Source organism: Dendropsophus ebraccatus, chromosome 1 (assembly GCF_027789765.1).
Source record: "Dendropsophus ebraccatus isolate aDenEbr1 chromosome 1, aDenEbr1.pat, whole genome shotgun sequence".
Classification (NCBI taxonomy): domain Eukaryota; kingdom Metazoa; phylum Chordata; class Amphibia; order Anura; family Hylidae; genus Dendropsophus; species Dendropsophus ebraccatus.
In genome coordinates, this window is record NC_091454.1 from 49784931 (window position 1) to 49800492 (window position 15562).

Consider the following 15562-nt stretch of genomic DNA (forward strand, 5'->3'; position numbering starts at 1 on the left):
TTCCACACGGATTCCGTAGTCTGAACCCACCATAAATGTATACATTATTGAATCTGGCCAGGATGAACTTGTGTGAACTAATGATGACTTAAAATACATGGATTAAGATACACTAGCCTAACATGGTACACAGCACTGGTAGCCCAGTGACTAGAGATGAGCAAACTGGGTTCCGGTTTGAGTCGATCCGAACCCGAACGTTCGGCATTTGATTAGCTTGGGCTGCTGAACTTGGATAAAGCTCTAAGGTTGTCTGGAAAACATGGATACAGCCAATGACTATATCCATGTTTTCTACATAGCCTTAGGGGTTTATCCAACTTCAGCAGCCACCGCTAATCAAATGCCGAACGTTCAGGTTCGGACTGACTCGAACATGCTCGAGGTTCGCTCATCTTTACCAGTGACACAATTGCCAAGTGACAAGGGGACACTTGTATAGATTGCTGATGCTGACATACAGTAGTAATAGTAATGCCAATATAAGATCCTATTAGATAGCCTGATATAGGACCAGCTATGGAAGCAAGCGAGAGGCAATCAGCGAGATCGGTGCTCGTTTGCAATGCCTTCAGAAGGCCTGATTGATTGCGCTGCCAGGCCACAGGAACAATCACTGTATCGTTCATACGGCCATTTAGATAAATTGCTGTAAACCACCTTTTTTGTGTCCACTAAAAAAAGAAAAAGAAAAGAAAAAGTAAAAGAAAAAAAATGCATCCGTTTTGATCTGTTAATTTTATAATGGAAGTCGATGAAAAAAGGGATCTAAACGGATTGCACACAATTGCATCTGTTTATTCATCCTTTTTTCCCCGTAAAACGTATACATTAAATGGACTGCAAAAAAGCAGTTTGAACCCAGCCATTAACAAGGAAACAGATTGAAAAAATGGATGAAAAAAACAAATGGAAAAACGGATGCATTTGTGTGCATTCATTTTTATCAGTTTTTCCATTGACTTCCATTATAAAAAAAGGATCAAAACACATCCTTTTTTTAGAGTACACAAAAATATGTTTGACAAAAAAATAAATAAATAAATGGATGGAGTGAGGAGCCTAAAATGTTTGTATGGCGGATTCTGCTGGGATGCTTTGTAGCTGGGAGAAGTTCTCAGAAGGGCCGATGGTTCGTCTGAACCCTCGCAAGCGGAATTTGACTACCAGTGGCTAAAGTAGTTGAATGCAGCCTTATAAAGCGGTAAAACATGGATACAGACAATGACTGCCTATGGCTGCGTCTAACTTCTGCAGCCACCGCTAATCAAATGCCGCACGCTCGGGTTAGGACGAACCCGAACATGCTCAAAGTTCACTCATCTCTACAATTAACATATACAGTCCAAACTTGATGGCTCCACTTGGCTCATTAAAATGAATAGGGCCTACAGTTGTCACAATATATGTCAGCTCGCCATTGTCAGCGGGTCGCTGACAGATACCTGTGACGGACAGTGACAACGCCAAAGGCAGTCCAGCCAAGCACAGCTGCTGCTAATAAAAGTGTCAGGTGTATTGTGGCCTCCCAGTTCTTCATGATGTCAGCAGAGAGAAGGATTGGGTGAGCTGGTGCCAGGGTCAGGCACATTATCCCTCCATATACAGAATACATGCATAGTCAGCCCTTGTGTGTGTCTGTGTTTATACGCAGGTCAGAGGAGATAAATGTCAGCCATCATTTATATAGTATAGTATTAATTTGTGTGTGTGTTTGTGGGGCAGGGGGGGGGGGTTCTAGCTGTAAAAGCTATGTTTTAAAGGTTAAAAATTACCAGGTTTTCTGTAACTTCAATGACCATTAATTTAGAGGGGTTGTCTAGTGAAAATCTTTTTCTTTCAAAACATCTGGTTTCAGAGAGTTATATAGATTTGTATTTTACTTCTATTAAAAAAAAAAAAAGAAGTCTTCCAACACTTATCAGCTGCTGTATGTCCTACAGGAAGGGGTGTTTTCTTTATAGTCTGACACAGTGCTCTCTGCTGCCACCTCTGTCCCAGACAGGAACTGTCCAAAGGTGAGGAGAGGTCTTTTATAGGGATTTGCTGCTGTTCTAGACAGTTCCTGTCTTGGCCAGAGATGGCAGCAGAGAGCACTGTGTCAGACTTAAAGGAGACCTGTCACGCCCCGTGCCGGGGTGACAGGCTCCCGACCCCCAGCTAGATCCCCTTAAACAGACCTTATCTGACCAAGTCCGGATATCCCGGGCAGAAACCGGCGCGCGCTGTAGGCAGAGGTCCGGCGTCCATAGAGAATGAATGGAGCCGTGTGCGAGCTGCAGAGATGAGTCCGGTACCATTCATTCTCTATGGACGCCGGACCTCTCCCCACAGCGTGCGCCGGCTTCTGACCGGGATATCTCTGTCCTGGGGGGGATCTAGCTGGGGGTCGGGAGCCTGTGGGGGGGGGGAAGGTGACAGGTCCTCTTTAAAAGAAAACATTTCCTGCAGGACACACAGCAGCTGATAAGTATGGGAAGACTGGAGATATTTGAATAGAAGTAAATTACAAATCTATATAACTTTCTCAAACTATTTGATTTGAAAGAAAAATATTTTTGCTGGAGCACCCCTAACTTGTCTTTCATTTTCAGCCAATTGTGTGGGGAAAGATGGTAAAAAAATTTAAGAATTTGCCATAAAATGATCAGAATTTTTTTAACCAATTTGTGTAAAAATTACATTTTACAAAAGCCATCAGAATAAATCGTGATAATTAGTGACATGACTGCTACATGACAGGGAAACAGGGGACTCTGAGTGTGTGAGGCGCCGAGGCCCCGCCCCCTCCGGCACGCGCGGCCCAGGCCCCGCCCCCGTGCTTTTCTCGGCCGCACAGCTGCGGGGAGGCTCAGTGCAGAGCGGGCTGTGCTGCGGGAGGAGGACGCTGCGGTTACGCTGCGGCTATGTCACCCTATTACCGGAGCTGACCAGCTGGAGGGGCTGGACGTCTTCCTTGGGATATATGGATACCAGTGAGGATCTTGTTTGACACATCTTATCTACTACTTTATGCTTTAACTGGGGAGGAGTGAGCAAAATGATAGTAACACGTGAGTGCCTCAGACTTCTCATTTTCTCATTGTAAGGCTGTGTGCTGGAGGCAGGAGGATGGGGCTACCTGTCAGGCTGGAGCCTTCTCCATGTACTAATAGGGTCTCCAGCTGTTACTACAACTCCCAGCATGGGACTGTCAGGGCATGCTGGGACTTGTGGTTCTGCAATAGCAGGAGACGCAGGTCTTGTCTATGGAAAGTCCATGTTAAGTGTGATGGACAGCTGGAAGGATTTCTAGTATTGTGATGGTTTTGGTCCAATGATCCTATAACCCAGAGCTGAGTACTGGCTCACCAGTGATATGTGATGGCCAGTGCTGGAGTGTGAGGTTCTGCAGCAGCTGTGGCATCCTCAGCTTGGATTAGATGCTCATCTCCTTGCTGGCTCTATATGTATTACAGGTCAGGATATATTGCCCCCTGTGCATTGTCTTCAGTGCATTGTCTACATTGTGCTGCTTTACTAGTTGAACCCTGCTCTTAAAGGGAATAAATATTTGCCTGTATAACATGATGGATCCTAAACATCTGCCAGAGCCCATTGTGTTCAGGACAAAGTGCAGACTGTAACCAGCTTAGATGTCAATGTCCCTTGTGTCTCCAGACATTCCCAGGGGCTCCGCACTTTCCTGCCTCCACTTCCAAATGTTATACAAGGTGAATGCGTCTCATGGCCAGTGTGTGTATAACACCTGACACCATCACCGGCACACACAGCGGAAACCTTCACATACTTTGCTATACTATAGTCCGGTTTGTCAGAGCTGAGCATGGGGGGGGGGGGGGGTGTTCATATTAAGGTACACTGCAGATTTTTTTTTTTTACAGGTTTTTATTTGCATATTGAAGCTTATTGGAAAAATGAAACTTAGCCGGCCAGTGTTATATGATGGTGGGTATGTTCTCTGTAAAGGCTGTTGGCAGCTTTGCCTGTCTAGGACACTGTGGCTGTTGTGGACCTCAGCTGTTTATGGAAGGTATAGGTGGATGTGGCTGCACTCAGGATTCTTCACAGTGCCATTAACCATTACCTGTGCATTCACCTGGATCATGTGACCACATCCATCTCTATGAGCCTCCATCTTTATCATGGTTGTGAAAATTCCCTCCTGATGCTGCGTGAGTAAATTCTGCTAAGACCAGGCTGTGTTCACACATTCACTTTAATACAAAGCCAGGAATAGATGTGAAAAGAGGTCTCTCCTTTATACATTTCTTTTATTTATGAACCGTGAACACACCCTGAAGATTGTTGGATTTAAGAGACATATAAAAGGTGTAGACTGGATGAGTTACTGCTGGGGTTTTCCTGTAGTATCCATATAGCAATTCCTCTAAATCTTTTGAAGTAAAATAAAAAGAAAAGTTCTGAAGTGTTGGGTGAAAAGAAAACGAACTGAGACTGGAAGTTTGTTTGGGTTAATGGTCCCTAAGTATTAACTTAAAGGGAACCAATCGGCACGATTGATATGGATCCCAGCAGCACAGTATAGATCTACTGCGCAGCTCGCAGAGTATACCAACCATGTCTGCAGTGGTAGCTTTACATAGTATAAAAAGATATTTTATTATGCTGCGCAAGGTCGAGAGAGGGTTGGCAACTAGTTATCTTGGCGGGAAGCCGCCTGTGATTAGTCATGGCTCTCTGCCTGTCAGTGTGCAGTGTCTGGATGATTGACAGGCATAGAGGCCACTAATCTGTCTCTGCCTGTCAATCATCCCCACAGTGATAGGCAGGGAGCCATGACTTGTCATGTGCGGCTCCCCGCCCAGATGACTAGATGCCACTCCTCTCAAGGGCTCACGCACCAGAATAAAACAACATATTCCCCCATGTAAAGGTACTGCTGCAGCCATGGCTGGTATACTCTGCGAGCTGCACAGTAGATGTATACTGTGCTGCTGGGAACCATATCTTTAAGCTTCACTTTAAGAACACCGTCTTGCATCTATGTCCTTTAGTGATTAGCTTTGTGTGGAATTTTCTAGCAAGCGTTCATTTCCTGTACAGCACCCCCATAGGACAAATGAAGCATTACATTGTATCCATTGGAATAATTCTACTATGCAGAACAGAAATATAACAAAAGTAGGTGCGCAAAATGTACAACAGAAAAAGTGATGTCAGGAGGTAATAAAGTAAGACAAATCTGCTACATATGCAGATGTGAACTAAGGTGCCCAGAGCTTCTCAAATGTAGCCACTGTGTCGCCCCTTATAGCAGAAATTTTTTCAGACAATAATATTCTATTAATACGGTCAATGACTTTATCTAAGTGCAACAGAGGCTGTTTCCAACTTAAAGCAATATGTATTCTAGCCATTCTGGATGTTTTCAATGATAGATTGGGGGTGGCCCTAGCATAAGGCATGCATGCTTATATAGAAAGGAATAGGGCAATGAGGCACTACTAAGGTTCCTCTGGAATTTATCTTTGATGGAATTTAATTTGTCTTTTAAAATATGCCTGGTGCCTTGGTCAAAGCAAAAAAAAAAAGCTTTTAAAGTGACTCTGTACCCACTATCAGACCCCCCCCCCCCCCCCAAACTGCTTGTACCATCAGATAGCTGCTTTAAATTCAAGATCTGTCCTGTGGTCTGTTTGGCAGGTGATGCAGTTATTGTCCTAAAAAAACAACTTTTAAACTTGCAGCCCTGTGTCAAATTGGCGTGGCCTAGCGTATCCATGCCCTAGGATTGTGACACCCCCTCCGTCCCTCCTCCCCGCCCTTAGAACACGGGAATGCTCATAGAACAATTTCTCCTATTCTTCACCTGTGTGAACACTGCACATGAGCTGGATCATTAAGGCACATGTGCAGTGTTCAGGCAGGTGTTGAATAGCAAAAATCCTTCCCAGGGGCATTCCTAATAATGAAGAGGGCGAGTAGGAGGAACGGAGGGGCAGTGCAATGCTAGGGAGCACACACTCTAGGCCACGCCAATTAGACATAGGACTGCAAGTTTAAAAGTTTTTTTTTTTTAGGACAATAACTGCATAACCTGCCGAATGGGCACCAAGACAGATCTTTAATTAAAAGCAGCTGACTGTACAAGTGGTTGGGGGGTTTAGATTGTGGGTACAGAGTCGCTTCAAACGTGTAGCACTGTCATACTAGTGTGGCCTAGAGTTTCCGTGCCCCAGGTCTGTGACACCTCTCCTTTCTTTCTCCACACCCAGTTCATAATTATGAACACCCTCAGACAGGATCTCTATTCATCACCTGTCTTAACAGTGCACATGTGCCATAGCAATACAGATGCACTGTTTAGATGAGTGATGAATAGAAATCCTGTCTGGGGGTGTTCCTAATGATGATGAGGGTGTGGAGGAAGAAAGGGGAGGCGTCACAGACCTGGGGCACAAACACTGTAGGCCATGCCAGTATGACACAGTGCTGCAAGTTTTAATTTTTTTTTTTATTTTTTTTTTGCTGCTCTAACCAAGGCACCAGTCACATTTTAAAGACACAACTGATAAGGATTTACTCTCATTAAACAGATTGTACTAGCAGTTTAGTGGGGTGTACTAATGGATGCAGAGTCTCTTTAATATTGAACAACCAAATTTGGGGTGTAGCCCTTGCCCAAAGGGAATATTTATATCATTATGTGTGCTTATCCAATGCCTAAGGGTGTTATTAGACGGGCCAATAGGGGCCCGATAATAAATGGCCCGATAATCATTTAACAAGGGCTGCAAGGACATTGTTACAGATGTCCTTGCAGCCCTTGCTAAACTGTTATACATTACCTATCCCAGGTCCAGGGCTCCTCCTGCTCCTCTTCACCCCTGGTCTCGCACGCTGCAGCTTCAGATTGGCCTGTCTTAGCTGACAGGCCACTTAGCCAATCACTGGCCACGGCTGTCCTGGCCTGTGACTGGCTGAGCTCTGAAGCTGCAGCGCGCAGGACCGGGAAGAAGAGGAGCCCTGGACCATGGATAGGTAATGTATTTCTTTTGCAAATCGTTAGCCGCCGGCCGCGCACTGCTATTACATGTCGCAGTGCGCAGTCGGTGGCCGACAATTATAGGTCAGAACTAGAGATGAGCGAACCGTGAGCATGCACGAGTCCATCCGAACCCAATCGTTCGGCTTTTGACTAGCGGTGGCTGCTGAAGTTGGATAAAGCCCTAAGGCTATGTGGAAACATGGATATATTCATTGGCTGTATCCATGTTTTCCAGACAACCTTAGAGCTTTATCCAACTTCAGCAGCCACCGCTAATCAAATGCTGAACGATAGGGTTCGGATGGACTTGCGCATGCTCGAGGTTCGCTCATCTCTAGTCAGAACCTATATCAACGATCAGCTGATGACAACGATCATCGGCTGATCGTTGTGTTTATTACATGGAACGATAATCGGCCGGTTCAGCAGTTCCGTGTAATAGTACACTTACTCTTGCCAAGTAGTCCAACACCTAGCAGGTTGGGGTGGGGGGTAGTAGACTCTGATGGTATCCAGTCCTGGCCCTGACAATCCTGCAGGCAAGGAATGCTGCTGTGTAGTTAGCCTGACACATACCCACCAGAAGACCTCTGCATAATTGTCTAGATCATTGGCCTGACAGCGGATGCCAGGCATATTATGTGCAGATCACCCTTTAAGTCTATATGGAAACGTCTGGGTGGGAGCCTCCCATTGAACCTTAGAGAAAAAGGAAACCACACAGGGTCAGGGTCTTGACAACACTGCACATCTTCTCAAAAATATCTACCTTAAATTGGAGAAGGCATCTCATGTTTAGATGGTTAGAGCATTTTTTACATATCAGTGTTACGGACACAGATGGTGGTGGTCAGTCTCTGGATCTCTGCACTTCTGCAGGCTTCCTACATAGAAATGAACATATGATCTTTTTGATTTCCTTTGTTAGTGACCATATTCCTGTTTCTCCGTAATTCTTGCCTAAATCTGTGTGCGATCCTGTGTGTTAGTTTTCTTAATCATCTGGCAGGGACGGAGTCTGGTGACTTTCTATTTCTGTAACATGTTGGCGGGGCAGAGGTCGTCTGATCCTTCCTTTAATGACCCTGTACACAGATCAGACAGTGTGGCAACAATAAATGAAAGAAAGGAATGTCTCTTGTACTGAAATACAGCAAATCACCCTAGAACAATAAAACTGCCATGGAGACATTTGTACAGGATGGACGTGAAAACGAAAGGGTGTAAGGGACGGCACCTTTCATTGAGGTGAATTGGAGGAAACCATGGTATCCGGTTCCCAAGTGGCTGCAGTTCAAATGTGTGCGAATATTGGCCGTCCTGATTGACAGAACATAGGGTTTACTAAAAAGCTCTGCCTAGTTCAGTGGATCAAGTAGAATGGTGCTGACGCAGGAGCTCCGGGGGGAGGGAGCATCTGAAGTAGACTATAAAACTGGCATCCCATATGGACAGCATTTACTTTTACTAGTAACTTTAACTACAAGGAGAACTATGGTTACTTGCATAAAATTCCATGACAGTAGATGCCTTCTCTGCTGTACTTGTCCTAATCATCCATGTTCACTAAAGTGACCACCGGTCCATTGTAAGTCAAGAATGAAGAACTTGAACTGCCCGTCTCCGTATATTTCACAAGTGGCAGATTTGTTCCAGAAGTTTGCTATTTTCACTTCCCATCAAATCACATTAAAAGATTGAACCTAAAAAGTGAAAATATTTCTGCTACAATAACTACCTTTTTAATATATTCTGTCATTTCAAACAGTGTCTCCTCTGTATAAAATAACTTTGTGCCCCAGAAAAACAGCTCAAAGATCTTAGTGTCTCCCTTCACTGCATTTTGATGTCCACTGCCTGTTAGGAGACATCTGTCTCTAGTAACAGAGGTAGCAGGACAGATCACAGAAAGTGGGGCACACCATGTGCTCTGTACAGGAGAGGGGGGAGAGAGAGATAGAAGTCTAGTACTGTGTACCTGCAAGCTGTGAGCCTCCACACAATCTGCACTATGTATACAAGCTAAAGGCTTCCCTCTCATCACTGCAGTAGGGCTTATTGCAACCCTTTGCTTGTTTGCAGCTGCTGTTTTTCAATTCTGCACACAGCATGTATAGGCTTTGCAAGCTGCTATCATATAGTAGTGTACTGTGTAAGGCATCCCTCAGCAGAGTGCAGCACTGGTATGGAGAGAGGAGTATGTGATGTGCTGTGAATGACTAGAGAGGCAGGTAAGGAAGTCTTGTGTGGGTGCAATGGACAAATAGCTCAGCTCTAGCTTTTCCCCCTCTAACAGAACGAGGAATAGCTGTATACCTGTGGAGGGGGCTCCATAATAGCAGTGAGAACATTAAAACCACCTTGTCACAAGGTTTTTAAGATTTTTCTGAAGCAATAGGTATACTTTATTAAAGAAGTGTGGCAAAAAAAAAAAATGTTTTTAAAGTATTGTATTGCCCCCCCCCCCCCCCCCCCCCCAAGTTATACAAATCACCAATATACACTTATTACAGGAAATGCTTATAAAGTGCTTTATTCCCTGCACTTACTACTGTATCAAGGCTTCACTTCCTGGATAACATGGTGATGTCACGACCCGACTCCCAGAGCTGTGCGGGCTGTGGCTGCTGGAGAGGATGATTGCAGGGGGACACTGAGGGACACAGGGCACTGAAGGGGCACTGAGCATCCCTCTGCCATCATCCTCTCCAGCAGCCACAGCCCGCACAGCTCTGGGAGTTGGGTCGTGACATCACAATTTTATCCAGGAAATAAAGCCTTGATGCAGTAGTAAGTGCAATAAAAGTATATACAGTGGTAACTTGGTTTAAGAGTAACTTTGTTTAAGGGTACAAACACACACACCATATACGCAGCAGATCTGCAGCAGATTTGATGGTGCAGATTTGACGCTGTGTTCAGTTATTTAGATCTAATCTGCTGCGTATTTGCTGCGTATCACAGCAGTAAATACGCTGCGTATACGGTGTGTGGGTTTATCCCCTAAGAGTAACTTGGCCTAAGAGCGTTTTGGTTTAAGAGCTCACAGTTTTTCAAAATTGTGACTTGGTTTAAGAGCATTGCTTTGGTTTAAGAGCTCCCTGTACTGGGTGGGAGTGTAAGTGGGGGAGGGGCATGGTCTGAATAGCGGGGTCTACGGCAATGTACTCTGAGCCAGGAAATCTCCCTCACCTTTCAAATCATAGCAGATCCACCTCAGGCTGGGGCTTACATAAGGGGACAGGACTTTGGAGGTAATCTCTCTATAGCTGTAACCCCTCTCTCCCCGGACATAGAGTACTGCTATACTGTGCCCACATCTGCCCTGCTCATTCCTTCATGCTCCCTGCAGTCTCTGTCAGTCCTTGTGTTTTCCATTCTCTCCATTACTGTACAGTAACTTATAATATCACAATATTCTGCTGTTTCTTAATGTTTGTTTAATTTGTTTTACATGTTTTTCAGAATAATAAATCATTATTTTTGGGGTGTGGAACCAGTTGTCTGCATTTCTAGGATTTCTTATGGGAAAATTTGCTTTGGCCTAGGAGTGGATTTGGATTACAAGCAAAATCCCGGAACAAATTGTGCTTGTAATCCAAGGCACCACTGTGTTGGAAATTTGTATAACTTTTGGGGGGCAATGCAATACTTTATTAAAAATTTTCGCCAGACTTCTCCTTTAATAGAAGAGGAACTTTGACAAACCCTTTAGTTCTACATTTGGTGTGTTCTTGGAAGACTGTATCCTTCCCTATACTATAAATCTACTTCGAAGTCCATAGTTGAGAGAGAAGCATAGTTCCTGTAAACTCCAATCTATTAATAATCTATCTTGGCTAAAAACCATTGAGTCCAGATAACAAATGTCTACAGTGATGTGTTACTGACTGTCCTCCAAGCTGTTTCCATGGTGGAACCTAACAGTTTGAGAAAGGAATTTTATGTTATTAAAGCCTCCCTTTTAGTAGAAGCTAATGTCATATAACATGGGTATCCACTCTTATCCTAGTATCGTATAAGCCTTTTATTTCTTTGAGTTTGATCCAAAATCTTCTGCTAGTGCATTTGTCACATGCCAAACCATAATACATATTCTCATTTCATAGATTATTGGTAATTTGCTTTATATCTATAACTCTGTCACTGTGTCCTAGAAAACTGTATACTACTGAGATACTTTAAATGGAACTCTAACCTGCTTTTATGTTGCCATGGGGCCGGAGGAAGGTTGTCTTGCTTTTATCCTTGGCAACGTCTTTGTCCAATCCTCTGCTGTTTTATTGATTTGATTGACTACAGTTCTTGGTGCACCGATTTACCTACCCTTCTTTGTGAATTCAGGCAGTGCTCTGGATTATCTTTATTGGTGCATACATCAGCAATTTGACAAATCTAATCATCTGACATTATTCAGTATATATTGTAGCCTGGTAAATGGGCCTTCGCCAGGGCCAGACAGTTTATTTTAGTAAATTCTTGTATTACCAATGTAATAAAAGTTTTAAAACTTCCCCTTCAATAAAAGTCTTCATTGTTCTTCCTCTCTATTCTTTCTTAAGGGGGTGTGTCTTAACAAAATCTGATACTGCCAGCACTGATTGGTCAGTGTTACTGTGTAGGGCCACATCCCCAACTGGTAACACCCAGCTGTCAATTCATTCATTTCTGAAAGTCATAACAGAGAGATGGTGTAATGCTTATTTCTAATAAAAGATGCTCCAGAACTGTCATTAAGTATTTGCTAGAATACATGAGGATTGGTGACAGGCAGGGGCGTAACTGGGATTCATGGGGCCCCATAGCAATAACTGTATGCCCCCCCCCCCCTCCCCAACATACTCAGCTGGCCCGGCGCGTCTCTTGAGCGCCAAAGAACTGTAACGCCACGTCAGACAAGATGTGTGTGTATGGGAACTGTTATGGCTGTAGGCACACAGCAGTCTCCAGCAATGTGTTCTACATGTACACATGTACCCGCATGGCCGCTAGTGTACTGCGCCAATGTCTTCCCCTCATGTACCCTGTCATCGTCTTATCTGTTGCAGAGCTACAACTCCTATTATGTGAAATAGTCCTGCATATTACCCCACACTGCATGCTGGGAGATGTAGTTCTGCAGCCTACCCTGTACACCATGATGGGCCATGTAGTCCTGCATATTACCCCACACAACATGCAGGGAGATGTAATTCTACTGTGCCACTGTTTCCTCCTCCTATACTGTGTCATCCTCTAATCTGTTGCAGAACTACAACTTCCATTATGGACTGTCAATAGGGCATGATGGGGGTTGTAGTTTTGCAACTTGACTGTCCACAAGCTGCAAAACTACAACTCCCACCATTAACTGTTAACAGGACATGGTTAGGGTTGTAGTTCTCTGGGGGTAATCTCACCTGCTCCTGTTCCTTCTCCGTCCTCTGGTCCTGTGTGGCTGCTGTGCACACCTTCCTCTCTTGTCGTGGGGGGGGGGGGGGGGGTGTAAACGGACTGCACAGGGGCCTCTGTGACACTGGGGGTGGGGGGATTGGCTCTGGGACACTAGGGGGGTGGGTGGGGGTGATTGGCCCTGGGGAGGTGTGTGTGTGTGTGTGGGGGGGTGTGTGTGTGTGGGGGGGGGGGGGGTTGCAGGGAATGCTTTACAGGGGTGGGGGGAGGCACTGTAGAGGAGGTGGATGGCTGCAGGGGACACTGTACAGGAGGTGGGGGGAGGCGCTGTAGAGGAGGTGGAGGGATGCAGGGGACATTGTATGGGAGTAGACGCACGGGAGGCCGCAGCAGACGCTGTGTGGGAGCGGGGACACACAGGAGGTGGAGGGATATAGGGGATGCTGTACGGGGGCGGAGCCGCAGGAGACGTGGGGGGGAGATAGGGGACTCTGATATTGGCAAAGCCCGGAGACATTGGCTCCTGACCCTGTCAATCACTGCCCTGCATTTAGCTGTGAGTGCTCATAGGGAAAGACCCTCATGTTCGGCTGGACATTTGTAGCACCCCGGAGGGCCGCTCAGGTACTGCAAGTGCGGCCGGGTGCTGCAAGTGTCTGCTCAGGGGGCCTGGGCCCCCTGATGCGGCTGACCCTATAGCAACCGCCAAGGCTGCTATGGCGGTAGTTCCGCCACTGGTGACAGGTCCTTTATTACTTCTCAAGGGTCTATAGTGTAGCTTAACTGGTTTCTGATCATCTGCAATACTTGGTCCACTATAATGTTGTAATATGTTGGAGAAAAAGGTGACTATTACAGAGGATGGTCACAATAGCGAGACCTTTATAAAATCAGCTTCCGTCTGTAGTCGGTGGCAATCGGCTTTCTTTTTAGCTGCCCATACATCAGTGGGGTATACTAAGTGCCCCCTCACTGCGTGTATGCCATAAGAGGGCTTATGGATAGGGGGTGACATTGTTATACATGCCTTTCTAAAGTTTTGTCTGCAGTGTATTTGTGGCTCTTGTAAAGGATACTGCAGTTTTTCACTCCATAAGTGCCAACAGCAGGCCAGCACTTCCTTTGTTGCTCCCGAAAGTACCCTGAGTTATAACTGGATGCACAGGCTACAGTATGATACTAACATGTGCAGGTAAGGGATGTGTCGTATACACAGAGCTGATGTCGGCACTATAAAACCATTGTCCATATTTGTAAATTTCTTGTTTCTCCCTGTTTGACACATACATATTTTAGCAGATCGTGTGATTGTCGCCACCGCCCTTGAATATTGCTTACAAGGTATAAAAGGTCTTTTTATATTGGCTGATGGGAGAGGATAAACTTTAATTGTTAACAGCATATCCCCTGTTTACATGGGGCAATAAGTGTCCGATAATAATTCTGTTGGTTGTACATAGAATCCTATCGGCCAACTAATGTTTGCTTGTTTGCCAGCTGATCACTGGCTTTTTCACACGGACCATTTATCAAGAATAAATGTGCTTGGTAATTCCCATGGTAAAGAGCATATAGAGGTTTTTTTTATATTCTGTCTTTTATGGGGTAGGGAAGTGGATAAAGAGGAACCCACAAAACTATTCACTTGTGTACACCTTTCTGATTCTTCTTTTTGTTGCTTTGGGTTTTTTGGCAGAACTGCTTTGGTGATGTAGGGATGGTCCGAACAGAGTTCGGTTCAGGTTCGTACGAACCCGAACCCTCGGTAATGATTCCCGCTGTCTGCCCGCTCCGTGGAGCGGGAGGACCACCTGGTAAACTGGGATACAGCCACTGATGTCTGATGTCACCATATACTGTATGTGGGATGCTACAGCAAGTCCCTGTGCTCACATTAGCTTAGGCCAGGGAATGGCTGCATTGTCTTGCCCACAGTGTTCAGTAATGTCTACCGGTTACTTCTGCCCAGCAGTCGGGAGTTGGTGTTGCAGGACCGGAGGCGAGCAAAGGGGTGATTGTGTTTTTGTTTTTTTTAATAATTTTTTTTTTCTTTTTAATACCCACCCATTCTCTTCCTCTTAATCAATTTTGCTAAAAGCCTAAAAAAATCTTTATGGCTGCGTTCTTATAGCGGTAATAGTGGTCTTTTAAATACATTTATTGGAGGCTTCTACTTGGATGACAAAAAGTGGCATCAATCACTCTGAAGATCCTATTTTTCTTCTATCTGTTAGACTATTCCATCCCCTTCAGTGGTATGTACTAGCCCAGCAGAGGATAGTAGGTAGAGATGAGCGCTACTTCAACACGCTCCACAACGATCGTTTGACATTTGAATACCGGTGACAGAAAAAGTTGGATGCAGCCCTAGGGAGTCTGAGAAACTATGGATACAGTTTCTGCCTGTGTGCATGTTTACTGGACTCCCTTGGGCTGCATGCAATTTCTTCACCCAGCAGTATTCAGATACTGAGCAATTAAAGGTAAGAATACTCGCATTGCGTTCATCTCTTGGACATTCTCTTGGCCCTGGTCAGGTCATGGAGCCCTATGGATACACTTGGCATGTACTCTGGGAGCTCTCACAGTCTTAGAGGTCTGTCACTAATGCTTGGATTGGCTGAGTATACGTGAGGTAATTGCCTATGTTCCCCTTATTTCCTTGGGAACAAAGGCTTGTGAAAGTAAAATCCAGCATGACTCCCCCTTGTTTCACAGGTTAGCAATCTGATTTTTATTTTATTTTGGTCCTAAAAACCTTAAGAGTGGAAGTTACCATATACCATTTCCATAATAATCAGGTTGCCTTACATCATATATTGCATTATGGTTTATTTTTTGTTTGTTTAGTTTTTTTAGCAGATGTTCTGCATTATAGGGTCGGATTGGTTACATTTCTGATACTCATTTCCAAAAACCTCAGTGATTAAGAGACTCAGGTTGCTAAGAGATTCCATGCTGAATAGCCAATACGTTCCGTTTGGCAGGAGAAGCAGGTTGGTGTTTGCTCCGAGATGTAGATTTCATGATGCAGCTGCACACTGGGGTGGATCTGGGCTTGCACTAAATGCTTTTTTTTTTTTAAAGTTTGTAAGCAATGGCCAAAATTCTCAGTTTGTTCTGCAAAGATTTGTGTTTCTGGCCAATGCAGCTGCCAGT

The 15562-nt window shown here is 44.9% G+C and overlaps 1 protein-coding gene across 4 annotated transcripts in view; it reads left to right on the forward strand.

The window, feature by feature from the left end:
- The window catches only part of LOC138792766 (rho GTPase-activating protein 7-like), a 161540-nt gene that overhangs the window by 125848 nt on the left and 20130 nt on the right, over nucleotides 1-15562 (forward strand). The window contains exon 1 of one of the 4 annotated variants that reach the window (XM_069970620.1): nucleotides 2870-3053. The exons of 1 other annotated variant lie outside the window; for it this stretch is intronic. In XM_069970620.1, coding sequence (XP_069826721.1) covers nucleotides 3041-3053 — 13 coding nt within the window. In that variant the 5' untranslated portion in view covers nucleotides 2870-3040. Of the gene's footprint in view, nucleotides 1-2869; nucleotides 3054-9205; nucleotides 9244-15562 lie in introns of those variants that run through there. 2 more of the 4 variants (XM_069970631.1, XM_069970610.1) reach the window with 2 other exon arrangements.